Below are 25,054 nucleotides of genomic sequence, written 5' to 3'. Positions count from 1 at the left end.
CAGTGCACATCCTGCCTGTTGTGACCAAGACTGGTAAAGGAGGGTCAGGCAGTCTCCCATGCTGGAAAAGGGGACATCACCTAAAAGAATAAAGAACCCTAGCATGGAGCATCAGCTGCTGCCTGATACAAGACCAGTGGACCCAGTGAGAAGGAGAGTCCCTGGAGAGAATGAGGTACAGAGGGGCTCCTGCAGAGCAGATCCTGAGTGCAGAGTGTGAGATTCTGGTCCATCGGGCCATCTAATTGATCGGGCTGCCTTCCTGTTTGCGGAATACATGCCCTCCCCTTGCCAGGAGGGGACCATGTTAAAGATAGAGGGCCATTGCCCTGGTGCAGCACTATATAGAGAGAAGGGCCGATGATCAAGTAGTGCTGTATCCTGGAAAGGGCTGTTGCCACGTGCATGCTAATACGATCCCCGCATGCCAGTAGGGGTCTTGGTGTAGTGGCAGGGTTATTGCCCTGTACCAGCGTGCAACTGTGAAGCAGCAATGGGTCGTGACCAACGAAGACAAGAGGAACATGTGGGAGCACCCAATTCCTGCCATCCACCCAGAGAGTGTCTTACTGCATGACCGGAGGAGAGCCAGGGACACCTACCGTTGCCTGTGGATTTTCGAAGGGTGATTCCATTGTACAGTTAAAGATTTGTATGAGCTTGTGCTTTTTTGAGTATCAATAATATGCAGTTTCACAAACGAATTTACATGTACAAATTGATATAGTGCAATTGCTTTTGAAACAAATTTTGCATGCTGTGTGGAAGTGCATTTTTCTAACGTATGTTTACTAGGCCTCATTTTAGTGCAAAAACTATCTTGTCTAACATGGAATTCATCTCTGAAACTTATTCTGTGGTTCCCCCTCCAGTCACACCCCCTCCCCAAAAGCACTGCAGCATGCAACCATGCTGAAATATATTGGGTTGTTTCCGCCATTACTGTTGTTCTGCTCACGAAAAACCATATCCAGTTCAGCTGCAACTTTCAATGTTAGAACGTTTTCGGCTTGTTCTTTGAGTTCTAGTCATTCATATAGCATTCTATTGTTAATTTATCTTGTTTTGTTCAAACAGCTCCGAGTGACATTAGCATAGAAGGTGTTAAATAATTATTCATTTAGTGAGTTAGTGCTTAGGTGTTAAGGCAATATGACATTAATGTTTAATTTGGTCTGATTTGCTGAAGAAATGATACATTGACTTAGACAACAATGAATCTGCAGAAAGTTTGGTATCACATGCATGAACTATGTATACAAATCCCTTGCTTTGGGGGGTGAGCCAAAGCTTTCCTGAATGGTGCTAGGGATGCTGCACTTTTTCCCATTGATTGAGCTGCCCATTTGAGACTTAGAATAATTTTTGCTTCCTATGTAAAGCTCCTCATTGACAGCCTACATGGCCCTAACTTTGCATCGCTTCATTTTTACATTTTTTAATAAAACCCTTTAGCTTTTCAATAATCTAGAACTCAATTGAGAAGGCCCAATTAAATCATTATATTTTCTGATTTTTTATGTTTTGGTGGATGCCTTAACGTGGGGGACACATTGCCTCATGAAATCGCACTGCCACAGATTCAGTGAAATGTGGGAATACTGTTTGAGGTACAGTGTTTATCTCCCACAGTTTCCATGGGCGTTACTAGATCTAGGAGGCAATTCCCTTGAAGTAATCAAGCACAGATGTCCAACACTATTGGTTTGAAGAAATCCCAGTACAGTCTGGGTGTTAATGGCCTTTTTGATAAATCATCGTCTGACATCAGGGATTCTGACACTGACACAGACACACACACACACAGACACACACACACACACTGACACAGACACACACACACACTGACACAGACACACACACACACTGACACAGACACACACACACACTGACACAGACACACACACACACACTGACACAGACACAGACACACACACACACTGACACACACACACACACTGACACAGACACACACACACACACTGACACACACTGACACACACACACTGACACACACACACTGACACACACACACTGACACACACTGACACACACTGACACACTGACACACACACACTGACACACACACACTGACACACACACACTGACACACACACACTGACACACACACAATGGGTACCCATCTTTAAACGAGCGTCACTACTGTCGGGTCACCTAGTAATGGCGGACTGACAGTAGTGTCAACAATATGATATTAGTAGCAGGACAGGCCTTTTTACCAGTCATCAGCTAGCGATAGTAGCATACCATCGTCTCTGGAGGTTCTAAATTGGTCTGCCAGTTGTATGCAACTTCTCACATATCCATGTGGACATTTAGTGTTTAGAGGATGCGTATATGGAGCATGTGTGCCCCAGATGGCCATAGCCGTACTAGGATCCTTGGTTCCTTTGCTACATTCTAGTAGTACCTAAGATCGAGGGTAAGAGGCTGGTTCAGACAGTAGATGTGAATTTCAGGGCTCTCCCAGAATATTCAAGGGATCTTTTGTAGGTCAGACTGAGGAGAGTTAAGAAATGGATACAGAGGACCACTGTGAAGCGAGGGAGTTCTCCCTGCATTTTTGTAATCCCCTGCTCTATCTAATGGCTACTCTAACAGATAATTAGTTAAGTGAGGAAGCCTCCCTTGCCTTTGTGCCCTTGTTTTGGGTTTCACCAGCCTCGAGACTGCAAGCTCAAACCTATCTTCTTGCTCACATTTCATGAGAGAGACCTTGGTAGGGCCAGTCAAAATAAGAAAAAGTGCAGAACGACTCAGAACTGGTCTCACAATCAACTGTTGGAACCCACTTTAGTCTAAAGATGGGCCAGAACCTTCAGCCTAAATGCCATCATTTCGCTACCAGGATCCAATTCCTCTGTACTCCCCGTGCCAGGTTCGGGACCAGAAACCCAGGGAATTCTACAAGCTTGCCAGGGAGTGTTGCTGATCCTTCCTTGAAGAAGAGCTGATAATTGCCCATTATTTTCTCAAATACTTCCACAATACAATTAACGAAGTCTGGCAGTCCCAATACCATCAAACATGACTCCACCCCACCCCCCAAAGAAAATCTATCAAGCTCTAGTGCCTAACTGTTTGAAATGATAAATGTGTCTATGCAACCCGGTTCAGTTCCTTACCTTCTGAAAGTGGGACATGTTAAGCCACCGCTTAAAACCAACTGCAGAACCAAATTACCATGATAATCTCCGACCAATGACAGGGATACCTTTTCTCAAGAAAACTATGGAAAATTGTGTTGCATCCCAGCTAAAGAACTATCTGAAAGAAAAATAAATGACTCAAATTCTAATCAGATTTCCTCTCTGAGAACAGCACCAAAACATCAATGCAGATGTGGTAAATGAAACCCTTAAAAGTGAAAAATGACGGCTGCTATAGAATCCTTACACTTACCATCAGTGAAAGGCTTTGGATAAATGGCACAGTAAAAAAAATATTCGAATCCTCTGCTTCAATTTTATGTCATTGTGTTAACATTGGAGAGCCTCTCTAAACTAACCTATGTTGTGAGTAGTGTACTCTAGAGTTCAATTCTAGCACGGGTGCTTTTTAATATGAACATTGAACCTCCTAAATCTAAACTAAACCAATTTAGGAGTCAGGTATGATGTCAACGCAGATGATACACAGTTTAACTTTAGATGATTTGTCGAATGATCACACAGCCTTACTATACTGCCTAACCATAAAGAGCTAAAGGATTGACACCTAAAATACAAAGACAGAATATCTTCTACTTTCCCTTAATTCTTGAAGGCAGCTGGACTAATGGGATACAATCTACAGGCTTTCAGCCCTTAATTGCTGAATTTGCAAATCTTTAGGAGAGGTGTTTTTCCAACGTAAACGTCTCCGAAACTGTAAGCTTTCATAACATCAAATGCGTGCAATGGCAGTGCAATCTTTTTTCCTTTCCTAACTTGACTATGGCAATGTTCTTCGCAGTGGTCTTCCAAAAAGAGGCTTTCATCCATAATGGCTGTCCTACACATTGTGGCTAAATGTATTTCATATTGCTGCACATATGATCACATTAAGGAAGGTGATGCGTTGGTTCCTTACCCGCAGGGGAGTGGATGTGTTGGTTCCTTACTGCTGCGCAGGAGAGTTGATACTCACTTCCTTACTTCAAGTTGATAGAAAGCACACTCAATCCTTTTCTCCTCTCTTTGGCAATGAAGAAACCACTGCAGGCCAACCCACAAACACACAGCACAGGGGTAGTCTCCTCCTTCAGCTTCCTTGTTCTTCTCCTCAGCAAAGGTTTGTCTTGATTCGCCGAAGTGATCTAAAGTTCTTGGGTCTGGATCCCAATATTTATACTCCTTTTCCCTTTGTTCTCTGAAGGCAGAGAGGCAGAGAGGCCTTTGCCTAGTCCAAACCCGTTCTGGTCAGTCCTGGAGCACTTTGTTGACATGTCTCCTTCTTTCCTTTCACAGTGCAGGGCAGGGACATCAGATAGACACACCACAGGAGGTGGAGCCAGCATTGTGGAGGTAAGGCCCAGCCCTATTCAGGTCCCAGGTGCAACTCCTCCCTCCCATCTAGATGCAGATCTCTCTATTCACCACTGGGCTGACCCACCCTGTCTCCTGGAATCCCCCAGCCCTGTCACTCGTACTCCAGACAAGGAATACACAACCTAGCAGAGGCAGGTTAGGATGGTTAGACAAGAAAATGGCTACTTTCTAAAAGTGGCATTTTCAAACACAGAATTTTAAAACCAACTTCATTAAAAGATATATTTTATCATTCTGAGTTCAGGCATACTAAACTCGAATTTCTACCATGTTCCCTGAGTCAGTTAGGATTATGAAATGTAATAACCAAACTGCCCATTCTGGCCTATGGAGAACAGGTAGCCTTGCAATAGTGAAAAACAAAAATGGCTGTAATTCACTATTAGGACATGCCACACACACCAGGGCATGCCCTACCTTATACTTACAATTCGCCCTGCCCTTGGGCCTAACATAGGGGTGACTAATATGTATAAAAGGGAAGGTTTAGGGACTGGCAAGTGGGTGCACTTGCCCAGTCAGCATGGCAGTACCAGACTGCACACAGGCTCTGCAATGGCAGACCTGTGACACACTTTACAAGCTGCTCCGGTGGGTGGCACAATCAGTGCTGCAAGCCCACTAGCAGCATTGGTTACAAGCCCTGGCACACGCAGTGCACTGTACTAGGGTCTGACAAGTAAACCAATCAAGCCAATCATGGAGTCACTAATCCATACATCAATTTACCATAGGGAGCACTTGCACTGAACAGCAGTGGCACAGTGCCCAAAGCATCTACAACCAGCAAAAACACATGAGGCAACAGCAAAAAAATGGAAGGGAGACCCACGCCAATGGTGCTAGGTCTAACAATAACCATTTACCTGTCAGGAGAACTCACATAAGAACTTGTAGGATGGAGCCTAATAGGCCAAGGAAACTGGTACTATGGGTGTTGGGTGTTACTCCACGTTTCTTCTCCTATGCCATCCCACTGGGTTAAAAGATGCACAATAGTGAAGAGGGCAGTACTACTACTTTACTTGGGGAAATTCCTCAAGCAGCTATGGCTTTAGAAGCCTTGGTGGAGTCTATTAGGCTGGGGGGATATTAAAAGAAAAAAAAGCAGATTGGGCTTACGATCCATTTTTAGGATACTTTATCATAAGTTATTTGGTTGTATTTTTCAAAATGTGACAGCAATTAATTAATTTTGGATATTAGTATCCCAATCTTACAACTGAAAGTGGAATGTACAGCACTATCTTAAATGGAGGTTTAGGTAATATTAAGCACATGGTGGTCAAACACTATCTTAAATGGAGGTTTAGGTAATATTAAGTACATGGTGGTCAAATACTATGCCAGATACCCCCTTATCTGTGTTAACTTCTCAGTTTGATTTCAGGATGCTCTGGGACAGCGAAATAAAGTTGGTGCATCGCAGTTGAATGCTTTGAGGAAACATGGTTTTCATTCTAAGCCTAAAAGAAGAGGTAGGGACAACCGTCAAGAAAGAATGTGGTGAATCCAGTAGACTGGAGGAGGAAAGGATGCTCCCTTGACTTTTGGACTTTGAATCCTTATGGCGATACCAGCACACTGTTCTTTTTCGTAGAATATGCAATAATAAAGAGGTATAATGCTTAATATTTGCCTCAAAGTCTTATGTCTTTAATGGGACGAGGCAGGGATGTTCCCTCCTTTATTCGCCCTGGCAATTGAGACACTAGCAGAGACCCTCAGAAAAGGGGAGAGTGATGGGATCGCACTAGGAGACGACACAACTGTTGAATCGTTATACGCTGACAATCTCCTTTTATACGTATGAGATATACACGCATACCTCACCAATTATCATCTACACTCGAAAGAGTTTCCAATATATCAGGCCTAAAAGTGAATGTCCTCAAATCCGGCCCATACTCCTTTAGTGAGCATCCCACAGATCCTGGCTACCACATTCCGTTATCTGGGGATTCGGATATATTGCAATCCGACAGATCTACTAGACAGTAATCTGGGTAAGGCGATAGCAGCAATCAGATCCCAGGTCATTTTCAGGAAGACGCTGCCACTATCCATTACGGGAAGGGTGGCACTCACAAAGATGATAATCCTCCCATGTCTCCTTAATCATTTCACTAGACTCCCATTACATATTCCCCCCCATCATATTTTCGCCCTTTAGAAGCCTTGGTTTGAGACTTTTTATGGGGAAACTCAAGGCATCGAATAGCAATCCAAAAATTATACTTGCCTGCAGAACAGGGATGCCTGGCCGTCCCGAATTTAGAGCAGTACTATCTAGCTACTCAACTGCAGTGGATAGCAAAGGCGAAAAGGCACAGGGAAGACACAGCGACCACTCTCCCTCCCGTACAACTTTCAGAGCTGTTAAGGCTATTTCATCCATGCACCAGAGCCAGAATCCCAGAGGCACTGCTGTTAGGAGGGGCACATAAATGCTTTCGCAGAGCACTGTTCACAACTCGAACAACCACCCCTATACACTTCCGCTCTCCTGCTGGAAGGTAAACTCCGGGGTCCTAGCACTACATCTGCTGCGGAACTACAACAATGGCAAGACGCAGGAATTCAGGACTACGGGGGGGATCTGTATCTGGATGGTTTTTTGCGCCCATACATTACACTAGAAGCAGAGGAGGATCTGCCTCCTGGACATTTCCTGCTATACCAATCTCTCATAGCGGCGCAAACCACCAAATGCTGGGAATTTTTCCACAGAATTAAACATGCACCACACAATACAATATATACATGTCATGGGACAAGGGAGACACCTTACAAAATGGTTTGCGGCTTCGCTGCGACACCACACAGCTGCTGAACTATCACCTCTTAGGGGGCACTGGGAGGCTGAGACAGACCGTCAACTCCCAGACGCGTAATAGAATTCGGTACTGCAGAGTTCCATTCAAATTCCTAGAAACATGCGCCCTGACAGATCCAACTCTTCATCATGCATAGCGCATACCTTTGACCTGCAAAAATCAACAAATACTTTAATCACCAAGATGCAAAATATCCCAGATGCACACTCATAGATGCAGATCTGCTGCATATGTTATGGAGATGTACCGCGCTAACTAAGTATTGGAGAGAAGTAGCATATTACCTAATGCTGCGGTTCCCAATCTGTGCGCCGCGGCACCCTAGTGCGCCATTAAAACGAGCCAGGGGCGCCGCGAGCACTAATGGGAATTCAGTGCTTTGAATTCCTCGGGCTGTGTATGGGACCCACGCTGCACTGCTGAGGCCTCGGTTATGTCCCTGAAGTTTTTCTCACGTTTCACAATTCGGGCATCTCAGGGAATCACACGACGAACAGTAAAGAAATCTTGTTGCGGAGGGTTATTTTTCTTATGAGTAGACGCTTCCTTTTAACGTTGCAACTAACTTATATGACGTAAGACATCATGTTGCGTGCATGTCGCAGTAGCCAGTTGTGTGTCCGATGGGAGCTATCGTTCTTTGAATTAAACGGCACAAGGCTCCCTATGGGGGCTCCGATAGATATGGAGCTGAAAAAGGTAATATTATTATTATTATTATTGACTTTTGTACCGCGCACGGTTACCGTGAGGCATCCCAGCGCTTATAGAAACCCAGAGCAGGCTACTAATAGAAAACAGAGAAGCTACAATTATTCTGGGAACAGATACGTTTTCAGATGTTTCCGGAATCTAAGAAGGTTAGGTTCGGACCGCAGAGAGAATGGGAGGGAGTTCCAGGCGAGCGCTGTATGGATAGAAAAACTCCTGCCCCCTGAACGGGCTCTCCTGATTCTCTTAGTCTGAAGGAGATGTTGATTGTCAGAGCGTAAAGCTCTGGTGGACTTATAAGGGCGGATCATATCCTTCAGAATAGCTGGTCCTTTCCCCTGTATGCTTTTATGAGCAGTACACAGGGCCTTGAAGGTAACTCTCTCTTTAACAGGGAGCCAATGGAGCGCTTTTAAAGCAGGTCTGGCTGACTGCCTGGCCGGAACATTCCACAGCAGTCTTGCTGCTGCGTTCTGCACTTGTTGCAGGATCTTAAACGTTGACTCTGGTGCTCCAAGAAAGAGCGCGTTACTGTAGTCCAGGCGTGAGATGATTAATCCTTGGACTAACAGTTTCCGGGAGAGTTCTGGTAACAGGGGGAGAACCTTCCGGGCCGACCGGAGCATTCCATAACAAACGCCCGCGATCTTCATGGCGTGTGTCCTAAAGGACAAGTCAGGCTCCAGCCAGACCCCCAGGCTCTTGATCTCTTTTTTTGGGTCAGGCGGGGTGCCCATGCAGTTGGGCCAGCTGCTAGGTGAGAGGGCAAAGCTTGAGTGACCCAAGATCATCAGCTCAGTTTTTGAGCCATTCAGTTTGAGCGATGACCTGGACATCCAATCAAACACATCTCTTAAGCAGGCATGGAGTGTCTCAGGCTGTTTCTCCAGCTGTGTAAGACTCACCACTAGCTGGGTGTCATCCGCATAGCTAATGGTCTTAAAGCCAAACGGAGACACCACACCCTCCAAGGGTGCCATATACACGTTAAATAACGTGGGGCTAAGGGATGAGCCCTGTGGCACCCCTATATATATATATATTATATAACGCAGTATATTAACTACATATTCGAATGGCCGAAAGTATATTCAGTCCTATGTACCAAGACCGTAGCTTTGTTCCAGGCACAAGATAGCTTGTATGTACCTTTTATACCGGAACCGAGAGGAGCTGCCTGCGTATTATAACCTATACTCCAGTTTGCCAAAACCCAGTGACGAAGGACACAGCCCATATTTTTCACTAAGCCCCCCTCCCCCATCATTCAATCAAGAAGCATCTCCTTTGTCTCTTGGGTCTGTATGTATATCGACCCATGCCCCTCCATTCCCTGTGGTTGTGCCTGAAAGAAGGACCTAACACTGATGGAGCCATTCATCGGTGACAGCCTCCGGTTTCGTACAACTCTGAACTCATGCATGGACCCCCTCTCAGCTACTCACACTCACGCATTTTGGGCAGTGTGGCACTGCCTCGCAGTTTGGCAGCTATGCCCCACTGCCTTACAGCTGTGCTGTAATGCTTAATTAAAGGATAGACATGCCTCTGTTGCTAGCATCTCTGCAACCGATTCGGAACACTGGGGCGTGCAGGTATCCCAGACACACTTTACTTTATCTTTGTCCAAAGATCAGCACTGTGGGTCACACGTGTCCCTGTTCCCATTCTTGAACAAGAGACCTTGGTAGAGTAATTTTACCGGCGGACATTAACTGAGAAGGAAACCACATTCCCCAGTTTCAGACAGAACTGAAGCATTTTCAATATGCTTTACTACGAAGACATGGTTGTTGCTGATTTATCTTATGCAACTAACAACCATTGACAAAGCCAATAGTACTGGCTTGCTGTAAGTGCAATGTTGCTTACTGTATTATATATATGGATGTAATAAAAGTAGTAGCAAATTACCAGTGGGGCAGCGCGCTAAGAATAAATTCAGTTTATGTGCTTTTAAACCACGCCCTTAATTACATCGGCCACGACCCTTTCAGAGACCCTCCAGTTTTGTAATCCATTTAAAGCCCTGCTTTATAGACGGGCCATACGCTGAGTCAAGGTATTGTCGCAGCCACCTTTGACCTCCCAACTACTTGCTACATGACCAGGCGCTCACTTATACAGTCACTCAATCATACATGCCAACATTTCAGAGGAGCAAAGTGGGAGGTTTTTTAGAAAAAATCGGGAGAATGGGGCCTTGAATCGGGTTACTGTCATGTGTGGGCTTTGGAAGTGTGCTGCTGCAGGATCGGACATTTGAAACACAAATGCACGTGTTTTTCTTACCTTTCAGAAGCATGGAGCGCAATGGTAAGTAGAGAGAGGGTGATGCAAGTGTTATGCACTGGCCTGGCAGGTTGCGGGCAGTGCATACACCCCCTCCCCCCCCGTGTGGCAGCCCGGGCTGAAACAGCTTCCCCGGGCACACACACAGCCGCCCCTGAGTATTTCACAGGTCTTTTAAGGACCATTCTCTTGTTAATGAGGCTTTGTTGGTTTGTCACACCTTCTAGAGCCCCTGCATCGCCACTCTGACTGTTGCTGGAAGAATTAGCACGTTACACAATACCAAGCCCTGTCAGATGAAACCACGAGGAATCGGGTTTCGGGATGCTTGAATCGGGAGGCGGGAGACTAGCCTTGAAATCGGTAGTCTCCCGCCTGAATCGGGTGGATTGGCATGTCTGGCTCAATGCACGCTTCCCCAAAACACAGAGAACGCTGGTGCTGGTGGGGTAATCACTCCCGGATACATGCCTGCACGGTTCTCTATGTTGGCTGTGTGAGAGTACTTTGAAATACTGGCATTATTAGGCACATGTTCCCTGCAATGTGCCCATAACCACCAGGCTTTTCATGATTTGATTTTTGAGCATCCAGGGATAAGTTATCTTCACCTTGAAAGCAACATGGTTTACGCTCTGGGGCTCTAGAAGCGAACTGTACTTGACATATCTCGTTGACGAACACTGTTTGCCTGGTTGCAGCGGTGTGCACTGTTGCATGAGATGACAAGCACTGTACATGCCTCTTCCCAATATCTGTGCCTAGATAAATCTCACTCTGGAGTTCCCACCTTGCCATCCCACTATTCCTGTGGCATTTGATTGTCCAGACTGTCGTGGATAGTAGCACAGCAGCTGTCACAGGCTGTTGGAAGGACTTTTCAAATACCAATGTCAGACTCGCCGAATCCAACAAAAAACACATATAAAAGATCAAACGAATTTTTTGTAATTCCCATACCGAGCACAAATCCATCAGTCAATCTATCTAACTTACCCTCCCTTTCGGACACTATGACTAATAGGATGACATCTATGATTATAATACCTTCAGGCTTCATCTCAATTATTTTTAAGGAGGAAAATAGAAGTACTCCCGAGGCCGGGAAACACCCCCCCTCCCCCCCCCCACCCGCACAAAAAAAGTAACGTAGTGGGGAGCCGCAGCCAACGGCCAATAAGTTAAGGGAACCGCTGGTCTAAAAAGTTTGGGAACCACTGACCTAATGCACTGCACAACTAGGGATCTCCCCGTAGACTGGCCCACGTATATTTTACATCTGTAACGTAGAAATCGTAATAACATAGTCACTTCCCGGTTCCAGGATCTAGGAATAGCAGTGGCAAAGAGACGTATCACCAAGAAATGGAAGGCTACCCTTCCCTCCACAATCACAATGCGGAGACATTAAATGCACGCCTGGGCAGAAGCATAGAGTGTGGCACTTTGCAGGCAATATTCTCTTTCCACCGCAACTCGTACTGTTTATGGCTCAACCCAGCACCTGGACTTTGCCATCTGTGAGTCTTACCCTGACAAGTAGTGCCACCTTAGTCCTGGACCCTTTGAAGTGGGCCTGAAGGTGCTCTGCCAGCCCATCTGTGGATCCAGCAGAACAGAAGAATCACCTCTGTTGTGCAATACCAAACAGAACCGACGCATTGCCTCTGCTACGTGGGATCTTCCAGCACAAAGACTCTGCATCAACCTCTCATACCTACCGCATCGGAATTACTGCTGTGCGAAGCTTCACTACCGCAGGCCGTTGCATTACTAATCTCTCTCCTATGGCAGCCTCGACGATGAGGCAGGTTCTAGCATTACAGCCTCATAGGTCTTCGGAACTGACATATTGCCTTAACTGCCCAACGCACCTTCAATGCAGGACTTCGCATCGCAAACTCTCGTTGGTGGGATCCTTCATGACGACGCAGGACCTTGTATCGCAGTTATGCAGCTCCTTGAAACTGACACATCGCCTCAGCAGCACAGCGCATCCTCGAACTCACAACACTCCACAACCAGGACTCAGCAAGCCAAAGTGGGTCCCTGTAGCCGAACCGAATTCCATCACAGTCTGCCTGAACTTGTGACTATGTCTCAGTCTAGCATGAGCAAATATCCATATTTAACGCTTTGTGCTTTTGGGCGCTATTTTCTCTGAAATCTTTTAAATTGCATATCTCCAGTTCTACTGACTGGATTTTTGCCATGTTGGTCTTTTTTCATTTATTAAAATGTACTCTCTTTTTTTTATAAAAGTGGTGTGGGACTTGTCTTGTGTCGTGTTTTCACTTTATTACTGTTTAAAGTGCTGCATAAATACTTTACACATTGCCTCCAAGTTAAGCCTGACTGCTCTGTGCCATGCTACCAGAGGGCTGGGCACAGGTTAATTTAGGGTTTGCTTGTGCCTCACCCTGACAAGGATTGTGGTAGTTGCTTGAGTAGGTTTCAGCCCCCTCAAGAAGCACCCAATATCTCACAATGGCAAATAGAATCACTGAATAATGTAGGAATCAAAGATGGAAACTGTTCCATCCCTTTGACTGTATCCTCTGGATTCTCTCAACGACTATGACCTACATAGCAGTGCTTTAAGCGAGTCAGGTCCTGCCAGTATACAAAACCCAGGTTTTAAGACCTTCTGAAAGCCCCCATAGGAAATAAAATGTGCAAGTTAGGTAAAACAATAATAATCAAATCATGAGTGGCCTGGATGAAAGCAGGGGCAAATTGCCCTGCCTAAATCTGCTTTAGAGTGGTCCAGTGCAGATTTAGGGCCCGTTCATTGTGTTCCTTCCTATAGACCTCTCTAAAGATGAAACAAAAGTATTTAAAACTTCACTCAGCGGAACACCTTGTGTGATACCACTCCTACCTCTCATTCAACTTGTAAATAAATGCATACCACTCACACGGCTCCTTGCAGAGCTCATGTTCACAGTGTGCAGGGAAACTCGATGGAAATCCAGCCAGCCCACTTGTGGCACCTCAGTCTGTCTCTGCTTAGATGCTGTACTGGCTAATTTTAGTTGGGAGAGGATAAGGGAGTTGGAGAAGGAGAAGGAGGATAAAGTTCCAAAGTGAAGAACTAGAGAAAGAAGGAAGCAGATCAAGAAGTGGACCAGGAAAAGCGACCAGAAGGGCTAGGAGGGGAGAAGGAAGAGGACCGGGCAAGCAGGGACACAAGAATGAGGCCAGGGGCACCAAGATGATGAAGAGGATGTGAATCAGGAGGTCAGACAGGCAGGGGTGGGGGCAGGTTCACCAGGGGGACTATGAACACAAGAACAAGGGCCAACAGAAAGACCAAGATCAGGACCATATAAAGTATCAGGCCCATAGAACCAGGAGGATGAACAGGAGGACCAAAAGAAGAAAAACTATGTTGGAGGAAAAAAGGAGCGGACGGAGTAGAAGAACTAGAAAGGTAAGGCAGAGAAAGAGCAGGGATAGGAGAAACACGACTACCACACCTACCAGAAGGAGAAAAAAAGGACAATCAGGAGGATCATGGCCTAACCGCCAAGACAGGACTACCAGGAGGACAAGAATCAGGAGTACCAGACGAGGAGTAGGGGGACACGGACCCCCACAGGGATCATTAACACCAGTAGGAAAAGGATGACCACAACAAAGTGGACAGGGTACGAGATCCAAAGGGAGGACAAGGGACAGAAGGCCACCAGGAAGAGCAGTACCTGAAGGATGAAGAGGAGGACCGTAGCGAGGGCCAAGAAGTCCGGAGGAATTATGAGGTGGAGTAGGAGGACCAGGACCACCAAAGGAAACAGGATTTTCAGAACCATGGAAACCTTTAGGTTCACGGACAAGACTACAAGGAGTCCAGAGGACTAGAAACAGAAGACCATGAGAACTGGAACGTTAGAGACCGTGACCTGGAGGACCAGGAGCACCAGGACTAGGGGGTTTGGGAGAACCAGTAGGAACATTGGAACCAGTAGGATCACGAATGGAAGGATGATTGACTTCCAGGACTGCAACCACCAAAAAGACAAACAGACACACCAGAAGGATCAAAGTGAGCCGAAGAAGGATGACCAAGACCAGGGCGCTCAGAACAGTAGGATTAGTAGAGAAAGAAGAGAGACAGGAGGAAGCGGATGGGGATTAAGCAGGGGGGGGGGGTCAAAACCAGCAAGAGCATGATGACCAAAACCATAAGGATCATTAGGACCACCAGTGCCAAAACCACAAGTAGGTTCAGAAACACTAGGAGGAAGATGACCGTGTGGATAAGAAATTATTATGGGTCTAGTTACAGATGCAACATACTTTAAAATGGCTCTTACTTATGTTTCTTAAGCCACATCCCCTTGAGAGACTCACATCTTTTGCAGCCCGCTTAAATCATGGGCTATCATTTACATCCTATGGAATGCTGACCAACCTCACCCCCAAGAGGGCTTGTGCTGCCTAAGTGAGGCAATGAAAAATGCACTATCACCCCCTGCAAGCAACATGTCAAGCAGACGGAAAGCCTTTTTCCAGAAGGTCCATGACCTGGTGGGCAAAGGGGACTAGGGGAAGAAAGAAGATTGATTGATTGATTGATTGATGTACTTATAGAGCGCAGCTATCACCCTACGGGCATCTTGGCGCTTGCATTGGGAACCCGTCCTGGTTTTTCCCTGTAAGATAACCCGTACTGGGCATCCCCAAGGTGAAAGCCAGGCATCCCGCCGCGGGGGGCCGTTGAGGAGATTAAGCAGGCTTGTTGCCCAGAGCTGCATAGTGTGAACTTGTGCTTAGAGTGGGCACCGAAGCGAGAATTATCGAGTCCGTGGACAATTGGGCTCTGAAATTGGGCTCTGGAAGAAAGAAGAATACCAGGGGGAGGACTAGGACTAGCAAGAGGACTACGACAGGATCAGGAGGCGTGTCAAAACACGCAGGACCAGAAGGACCGAAATCAGGATTACGAAAACGATGAGAAAAACAATCAGGTGGGTCAAGAGGAGGAGGACCACGAAGGCTTGTGCACATTTAGGTTATGATGCTCAAGTCATACCGACACAACTTCAGGCCTAAACACTTTCACCTAAAACAATACATTAGGTCAATGTGACTAGAGAACCAATGCGGTACAATGGGGAAAAAAATGCCAACGCTAGTTATTATCAGGCAAGGCTGCAATGTAAACACCTAGTCAACTAATGTGAGCAATACTCAGTGAGGCTAACAAAAAATATAAATATAAAAGGACTGAATTTAACTCTCAGACAGAAAGCAGCCTAGCCAGTAGAAGGAAATAAAAGGACGAAAGATTATTTGTGCTTGCTGAGTTCCAACTAGACCCACTAGAAGTCGAAGAGAGAAGTAAACACCATTGGATAAGCAGACTCCGGTTAAATGCCACTCAGAGCGAGGGCTTCGGCGACTCCATGGGCTGGGCTGCAGTGTCATAAGGTGCTGTAACTGTACTGTCGCTCTGTCAGTACGCACTGAGCCACACTGTAACAGGAACGCGAGTCTGAAGTATATATAACCAAGCGCTGGGGTTGCAGTGCACGGTCACCCTCGTCACAGCTTCCTGGTGTCACTCAATGGAGACCACGATCCTAAATTCTAACAACTATCAACTGTCTTCTTTGACAGCCCAAAATATTCATCTGTGCATTTCAAATAAAATTGGAAGTTGGACCATTGCCTCTGTGAAATATGGTCTGCCAAGTTTGTCAGGGTAAAAGCAATGCATCAAGTGCTGGTGGAGGGTCAGTGTCACTGGGCGCTGTACCGTGTGGGGACAACACTGTCTCTTGAGGGAAACTGTGCGGCCAGGGTGGTTGCATGACTGCCGGGGCAATGGGTCCGCATGCAGCGTACCCACTGGGGCTGCAGTGTCAAGAGGTACTGGTACTACAGCTACACTGATAAGGAAAGGGAGTTAACCTAGACTGCGGCGGTTGACAACAAGCAGCGAGGGGCTGCAGGCACTCAAACCAGGAAGCAGCAGCTACCAGCAGTATGCCAGTGAAAAGGAAAGAGGGGCTTCCGTCTTAAGAGGCGATGTCATGTCAGACAAGCAGGGTTCCTTCACAGCTGGGTCATTCCCCGTGTGTCAGCATATCGAAAGTGCACGAAGAGGCAGCGCAGACCCCACTAGGTTGACTGGGCACCTGCCAAACAAGGTGCCACTAAGCGGTATAGCTTCAAGCGGTAGAGAAAGGGGGCCACACGGCAGAAGAGGCAACGTTGATTTTCCTATCATAGCATTTGGCGTAGCGGTAACATTCGTACGTCACACTAAGGAAGTCCCCCTTGGTACTTACCCTCAGCTCTGGAGCGGATCTCCGCCACGGTTTTCTGAACACTCCTGCCGGTGGCGGGCATCTTGGCGAGGGTGCAGCGCCAGGGGTTCCCCTCAGCTGCACCTGCTAGTTTTGGCTGCGGCTAAGGCACGAGGGGCGCGACGCGTCCAATCCAGCCTCTGTTGACCCTGCGGCAGACTGCTCCCCGCGGATTCCGCTCCCTCGCACATCCACACACACACGCCGCCCTCCCTCCGGGAACCCTGCGAACGGAGCTGTGGGTTCAGCCCGCAACAATGAATGGGCACAGCGAGGCTCCGGGGGGAGGGGCGGAGCTTCGCTGGGAAGAGGGGCAGGGCCTCGCCGCGCACCCTGTCTTTAGTAGTGCTTCCTCCTCCGCCCCCTGTCAGAAAGGAAACAGCGCAGCGGCGGAGAGAAGCTGGAGGGTTGGTGGGTGACGAGCGGACCGCTGTCCCTTCTCTCGTCTCCTTTGGGTAAATAGACAGACGGAAGACCTGCCGCCTTCTCTGCAGAAATCGATGGCGCTCCTGCTCATCGCTGTCTGACTGGGAAAAAAAACGTGTTTTGGAAGCGACCCGCTCGCTAATGGTCCGATCCAGGCGCGGAGGGTTTGGAAATCTGCTGCAGATCATGCGAAAGTGTTACCAAGGCTTATGGGCCTCTGGGCCCCCTGAGGACCTGACCTGCTTGGCTTTACCGTACACTTGCCGGGATAATGGTATCTGACTCCCTTTCGAGTCCCTCTCCATTCCGTAGGTTTGTTTTCTTGTCATTGGGCTGTTGTCCACCCCCAACAGAGCGCCATCGCTAGCTTCTAGTGCTAGAATGGGACTACGAGCGACAAGTCCCGTTGCAGCCCATATCATCCAGATACAAAGCAACTGCAGTGAAGTTCCCGAGTGCGCATTGACATTGATGAACCCTGGCCCGCCGCCGTGGCCTAAGCCCAGATATCGCTTTCTGTGCTACTATCTCCCAGTCTCATCTGCAGCGGTATCCTGGCTTCCCTTACTGGCAGCGCCTTGGAAATACAGAAGTGCTGGTACTCTCTTCTAAGAGTACCTATGTGCTCTTGAGAAGTGCTGATGTTCTCCTATAAAATGCATCGCAGCACAGCTAACAAGCATTGGCATAACCAATAGGTCTCGCTTTTGGGACCTTATACGTATTTAGTTATGCAGTACAATATCCTTGGTGCAACATCAACTGTCGCATGGCTAAACACTTATAAGGTCCCAAAGGCGAGACCTATTGGCTATGTCACTAGTACTTATTCAATTTACTGTGGGCGGGTGAAACACTGAAGCCAATGGAGATTCAAACCTGTAAATTTGGGTTTGCACACATCTCTGGAGCTACCCAACTTGAAATCACTTTTTGTACTAGAGTTACCAACCTATAAATTGGTAGGATTTGGTTTGCTTTATAGTGAAATTTGGTAATATTTAAATACGGCTATTCATTGAGCTATTTAAAACAGTGAGATGACAAAACGCCGTTCAATGTGCTCAGAAAGTTCTGTTGATGTTTACATCATGGCTCATTTCAGGCCAGTCTGACACTGTGGAGATTCCTCGAGACGAGAAGAAGACTGACTGCCTGTTTAGCCACCATTGTATCAATGGAATTCAAATAAGGACACACATCGCTTCATCTTAAAGTCACTAATCCATAAAGCTGCACAGTATTCTAGGGTCACTAATCCTCCACAGTGCAATTTAGAGACATCAACCTACCATACTACAATGCATCAAAGGACACCACGCTTCGCCCACAGGGCACTAACCTAATGGACTGGAATGCACCCTAGGGACTATAACCACCACATTGCACTGCATTCTGGGATTACTATCACACCACACTGCACTCCAGCCAAGAAAACCAAACCCAAATTACAAAAACGCAGCCTCAGGACCTTTATCCGCTACACTGCACAACCAAGGATCACCACCCACCACAGGTCATCCTAGGGGTACTTACACAAATGCTGCACAGCATCATAGGTATTAAAAATCCACCACACAGCACCCCATCCTGGGGAAAGAAGCCAAAACCAATCTACTGCATCCTACGGACTACATCCCACCACATTGTGATGCATTCCAGGAACGCTAACAATGCAAGTGTTTTTCAGGTTTGACTAAAGAGAGCTTAGGTCAACTTGCCAGCATGATGCATGTATAACAAATGTATATTTAAATAGTTGCTTGAAGTGTTGTCCTGGGATTGTGACTGGTTTACGTTCTTCGGATGTTCACCACCGCACTTCAGCAAATGTTATGTTTGCTAACTACTGGCTCACCACGTCGTGTTGTACCCTGGGGTTACTAGCACAAACCAATGCACTGCATCCACTGGACTTTAACATGCCAACCTGCTCTGCATGATGTGGACACGTTCCTACCACACAGCTCAGCACCTGAATGGTGTTGCCTACTGCACTTCTCTCGGTGGACAATAGCATATCCTACTGTGTTCCTGCAGCATTAATGCCCCACACTACATAACACCCTTGGAACACAAAACACCCCACTGAATCCTGAGGGCACTGACGTATTGCAGTCCATAGCTTCCTAAGTGAATGAACCAATCACCATGCAACCTAGGCACTTTTACCCATCACACAGCGTCTTAGGAACACTATCCCAACACAAGGCACTGCATCCTAGAGACTATCAAAAGCAAATGAGGGAGAAACTGCCAGAGTTTTGCTAGACGCTTCATTACATCTGAACTACTGTTCTGCCATATTACTTAAGCAGGAGTCAAAAATACATATAGTTGATCAGCAGGTGCGATAAAAAGAGCCAAGCAGCTTACCCCTCAACATCAACGTATAGGGCCATATACTGGAGCACACAGTTATAAATAGGGTTACAGTCTTCTCTTTTACAACAGCGAGACCTGTGACTGTGTTAAGTTGCATGCATTTGAACAAGCGTTGCCAACACTAGTATGGTCTTGAAGAGTGTTTTTTTTTTTAACTGGGCACCCTTGAAATTTATGAGATTCTCGCTGTCCGGCACCAAAATGGTGTCTTGGTGTTATACTTGGTTTTGTTTCAGGTTCCTTATAGGAGAGTTACCCTGGATAGGGGCCGGCAAAGTGCAGATCCAAGGACTGCTAACGACTAATGACCATGGACTACTGTATTACACAGACAGTGGCTGTCTATATCCTCTTATGGATCTGTGTGGAGCATTATGTGCATTGATGTCTGTGCACCAAAAGACACTGCTGTATAGTCCTGCTTGAGTATTCATGTGATTGCTATGTTTTTAGGTATCTCATTCCATGGAGTGGTTTTGGTATCGTTTTGTGCTTATGTGGATGTGTAATGTTTAAGTTTCCTTCAATTTCTCCAGGATTGTTGACATGTAGATTGGTGAAAGGGTGAAAATGTCAGTCGAACATGAACTGATTTTCTGCTGAGGAGGTAAAGGCTGCGCCAACTATACAGCTTGGAGAAAAGGTGTGAGTGTGATGGTGCCAGAGGTTGTGTCTAATGTGTGCTGTTGGTGTAAGGTGCGGTGCGAGTGTAACTTTGATCTGAATGCGCCACAGAATAATACTCAGCCAACTAGATGGCTTGGAGCCATGTGGTGCACATGAATGATGCCAGGAGATGACTAACGTGGACTTTTGTTGTTGGCTTAAGTGCGTATAGCTTAATGTAAATTTCCCCCTGGGGCTTCAATTGTATGGCACTTTTATCAGAACTCTACTTACTTTAAAATACATTTTGCTTCCAAAAAGATGGAAAGTGGAGCTTTAGAGGTGATAATCAGTTCCACTACAGCAAACTTGGGCTTCCTAAAATTGTTCTTCCAATACTCATCACAACTTTGCCGTACATGCACAAACACAACCAAGATGGCAGTGGCACATGAAAGTGCACAAAATGTAACTAATTCCCCACCAGCCATTTTGTGGCTAGAAGATAACCTACTAGGTGTTTTTCATCCCTCCCAACCTCTGCAAACTTATTGCCATCTCTTTGAAGTGAGACAAAGTGAATTTGTTCCTTTAATGCCCTTCCCTCGGCAAAAAGTCACACACTGTGACAACAGCCAATATCCACAAATTTAAACAATCCGGTCAGCAGAAATGCCTGGCAGTCTAAACAAAGTCTCATCCAGTAAACAAAAAACGCGTCTGTGGAAAGAAACTCCGAAGTTGAAAAAGAAAAAGACGCTGCCTGAAACCGGCCTGGAGACAGACACTGGGGCTGAACCTGCAGAAAAACAATAGGAACCCTGTGAGCCTTTTTCAAAGCAATGGGACAACTGAACTAGAGCAATGGTGTCAACGTCGCTCTAAAAACAGGAGTGGGGGAGAATATCTGGATTTCAACATAAATACAAACATACACATACTTAATTAATCCAAGTCAGGAATACAACACGCTACATAAGGGCCCAATGTGTCACTTGCCCTGCACAACAATCAATCTGACATACGCCACACATGACGTATGAAGTGCACAAGAACAATCCCCTGTCCAGATGCAATCAGAAACAAGTGACGCAGCAAGGCTACCACAGGCTCTATGGCATGCAAGGGAATGCCCCGGGCCATCCGGTTCGGCAGTCAAAGACAGACATAACCTGGGGGGACGGGGCTGGAGAATGCACCCCTCGCGACCCCAGACCATGGGGGCGCTGCACTAAATTGAGCCACACACCTGTCAGAAACTCGCGGTGACGCTGCCGCAGATTAGGGTCGCGAGGCTGGAGCGCCACTCTGACGGAATAATCACCTCACGTGGCCTTGAGATAGGCTAGGAAGGTTGCACGAGCCACCAACACGCTCCCACGAGACTCGGCGCAGGGAGACCTTCACCCAGCAAACCATACCATGCACAGAGGGTGAATGAATGAACCACCCTGCCGTCCCACCGAGGTCCTGCCATGTGCGAGTACAGAAACCAGCACAGTGAGTAAGGAAGGTTAGGGAGGAGATGGAAGGGAGCAAAATAGATGAGAGCGACAGGAAGTGACGCGGAAGGAAGGTAAAGGGTACGAAGAGATGTTAGAACGTGTAGGGAGGGAATAGGCTGGAGGAAGGGAAAGAAGGAGGGTGAAAGGGCGAGGGAAGGATTAAGAAGACGAGGTCCGGGGTAAAAAATAAAACAAGCTCGGGAGTTGTGTGCGTGCGCGCAAAAAAAATTAAAAACAAGCATTGGCCACGCAGCTGTGAAAGTGACAGGGCCGCGTGGCCCGCGAAAATGAAAGTGATCGTGATCAACGGAGGAAAGACAGATGGCGGCTGCGCGCGTGCACGCTCACGTGCATACAAGCTTTAGGCCACCAAAAGCCTGTGGCAGCACTTAGAAAATCCACCTACTAAATGTCTTGCAGAGCAGCGCATGCGCTAGCTCAGGCGAGACCTAAAAAGGGAAGGTACTATCCCATTCAAAATAAAAAAGTGCAGGTACTGAGTACCGGACGGTACCGGCCTATTTAAATCACTGTTAGGTGGTCCCCAGTGTCAGTTGCTTTCAGGGGGCTGAGACCTGACTGGTCTCAGATCCAGACAGTAATTAAAACCGACTCATGCCCCTAAGGCTCTGTATTCATGTTTAGTACTCGCCTAGCGTTGCTGCGCACATGCGTAGCTCGCTCAGGGAGATTTAATGTTTTTGAGGACTTTCAGTAAAGGGCTTTAAGCCCCGCCCCTCTTTTCCATTGGCTGGCGTCACCGTTTATGCTAAACGGTGGCCAGCCATTGGAAAAGAGCTGTGTGGGTTACCTCCCTTTGGCTTTTTCTGCCGTCCCACTTGGACGGGATCGCCTGCTTTTCGTTCAAGTCGCAAAGGATTTCTTATCTATATGGGGCCATGTGTTTAAACACATGGCCCCATAAAGACAAGCTCCGCCGCGTGTTTATTTTTGCATCTCGCTTTCACTTTTGGAAGCGCGATGCACAAATAAACCGTGAATGCCTGGCGAGCACTTGTTTTCAATCCCCTCGTTGCCAAGGAGTCATTTTGGACGCTGAACAGAAAAGAACATGACTTGCGCCGACAGGAGCCTCATTAGTATACCTTGGATTTAAATTACGTTTTCCATTTGTGCTGGCATTAGATTTCGTAACTGAATGGTCAAACTGACAAATCGATGAAAAGACAGGAAAGGTGAGAGGTCGGCACATCATTAACTACGTCCGCTGCGAAGCGTCCGGAAAAACGCCTTTAAAACGTTTCCTTTGAGCAAATGTTAGGGGACGGGTACCTCTTGCTGTCCAGCGTGCACAATCAAACATTTGTGAAAATGTTCACCAGACGAAGATTGCTTGGTATTATAATATTCCCTTGGGCCTTGAATAGCTCACCTGTACCTCCTGCACTACATCGAAGCGCCCTAGATCGACCCCGGGCACGTGATGGATAGGTAAACCTGGGTCCGGTTACATGATCTTTTGTCTTATACTCTTTGTTGTGAGCTGCGCTGCGACCATATCCTTGGTAATTGTCATTTCAGACTGTTTCAAATAGCTTTTTGTTAGCTAATCTATAACTTCTAAGCCTGCAACTCTTCACAGTGGAGGTGTGAGATATACAATTTGGTATTTCTGTTCTTAATTCTGATTCCCTCAGTATTTGCTAGTACGAATGATCAGTTTTAGCATACAAAATAGCATACTGTAACGTGTCGCGAACTGCGACATTTCAACAAATTACAGGTATAGATGTAGTGTAACCAAAAATGCAATGAGCGGTGGCATAATGAAACCTGTGCCCCACGCCTTTGCAAAACATGCTTAGGGGGCAAAAGCAAGTCCTGATTACAAGTAGAATGCTAATCGCAGGTGCAAATTGCCGAGTCAATAATTCAAGACAGTGCCGGGTGGGACATGTGAAGGGTGGATGCCTGAGTCGGCTCGACTGGACTCGAATTTCTCAGTGGCAGGTGTCAGCAGGGATCGTTTAACCCGTTATGCCACCTTACCTAGTTTGCAATGCCATTGTCCTTAGCTGGAATTCCTACAACTCAATACAAACAAGCATTGGCATAGCCAATAGGTCTCGCCTTTGGGACCTTATAAGTGTTTAGCCATGCAACAGTTGATGTTGTTGCACCAACGATATTGTTCTGCATAACTAAATACTTATAAGGTCAAAAGGCGAGACCTATTGGCTATGCCAATGCTTGTTTTAAGTTTGCTGGCCAAAATACTGATCGATTTATCAACAATGAGGGCTCCTGGGGGTGGCATTCATGGAATGTCCACCCCCGGGCACCTAACGACGCCCCCTAGGGGTTCTTTCCAGTCAGAAAATGCTGATTTTGACCAAGGGGTTTCTGTAAGTGAATGTCGAAGAATGAAAAACATACCAATTTATGGCAGGAGATTAAAACTAGCTCATAGTGTGCCAAGTGTTTCAGGTGACAAGTCTTTGTCACATCATCTGGACAGTTGAGAACTACTGTAGGTAGCATACCAATATTTATATAAGCAGAAATTAGTTTGTTAAATTATCTTGGGCTTTCTTTAGCTACATCTTTTATTCTCTGTCTCCGTTAACAGGATTTTTCCTGTGTCCCTTATAGTTGTTGGTTATCCTGGAGCAAATTCTGAGCAATCTGCTTTTGCATCAAACCATTATCTATCTTGAAGCACAGTTTCCTAAATTTATGGTACATACCTATGTATATCATTACACTTAACTCATCCGTTATAGTCAAATTGTCGTTATTTATTTTCTCTGGTATCTTCTCCATCTTTTTCTATAATGACTGACTTATAGCGTTTATGATCTCTATAAAATCCGTATTCCTATTTGCAGAAATAGAAGATATATTTACGGGCATTATCAGCCAATATTCTGAGCTTCCCAGTTTGAAGATATTGATCACATGACGCACTTCAACTTCCTTCCATTACATTTAAAGGGACAGTGCATGATCCTCGTGACTGAACTGGTAATAGACATAGAAAAGTCAGTGAACACATCAGCACAGATGGACTACAAATAACGGTAATTTCATAATTGTAAAATACATATGAAAACAGCATAATCAATGTCAATAAATATGCATCAAATATAAAATGAATATTTTAAAAACAGGTGCATATGCTGTTAAAGAACGTTAAATGCAAAGTTGCAACTGAAATGGTAAAAGGAATGGTGGAACAGCCCACATGGTAAAATATACACTAAAAAGTTCTTGAAAGTAAAAACCCTCTCAAATGTGGACATTTTCCTTGATCCAATGCCTGCCCAAATTACTGATTGTGCTTTGATGTTTAATTAATAATGCCCAAGTGGGCCTTGTATGACCTTCAATATCTAATGTCTAAAAAAAGTGCATGTGCCCAATAAAGTGCCACCTAAAATACAAAAATGTGCAAACAATGGAAATAA

The 25,054-nt window shown here is 46.2% G+C and overlaps 1 protein-coding gene across 4 annotated transcripts in view; it reads right to left on the bottom strand.

Moving 5' to 3' along the window:
• Positions 1-17,076, bottom strand: part of ATP8A1 (ATPase phospholipid transporting 8A1) — a 1,017,459-nt gene extending 1,000,383 nt beyond the window's left edge. For 2 of the 4 annotated variants that reach the window (XM_085642166.1, XM_085642168.1), the window contains exon 1: positions 16,687-17,076. In XM_085642166.1, coding sequence (XP_085498292.1) covers positions 16,687-16,747 — 61 coding nt within the window. In that variant the 5' untranslated portion in view covers positions 16,748-17,076. The remainder of the gene's footprint in view (positions 1-16,686) is intronic. The other 2 variants (XM_085642167.1, XM_085642169.1) reach the window with 1 other exon arrangement.
• Positions 17,077-25,054: the final 7,978 nt, after the last annotated feature.

This window comes from Triturus cristatus, chromosome 2_2, assembly GCF_964204655.1.
Source record: "Triturus cristatus chromosome 2_2, aTriCri1.1, whole genome shotgun sequence".
In the NCBI taxonomy this organism is placed as follows: domain Eukaryota; kingdom Metazoa; phylum Chordata; class Amphibia; order Caudata; family Salamandridae; genus Triturus; species Triturus cristatus.
Note: the sequence above shows the minus strand (reverse complement) of the source record. Positions and strands in the feature narration are given on the sequence as shown.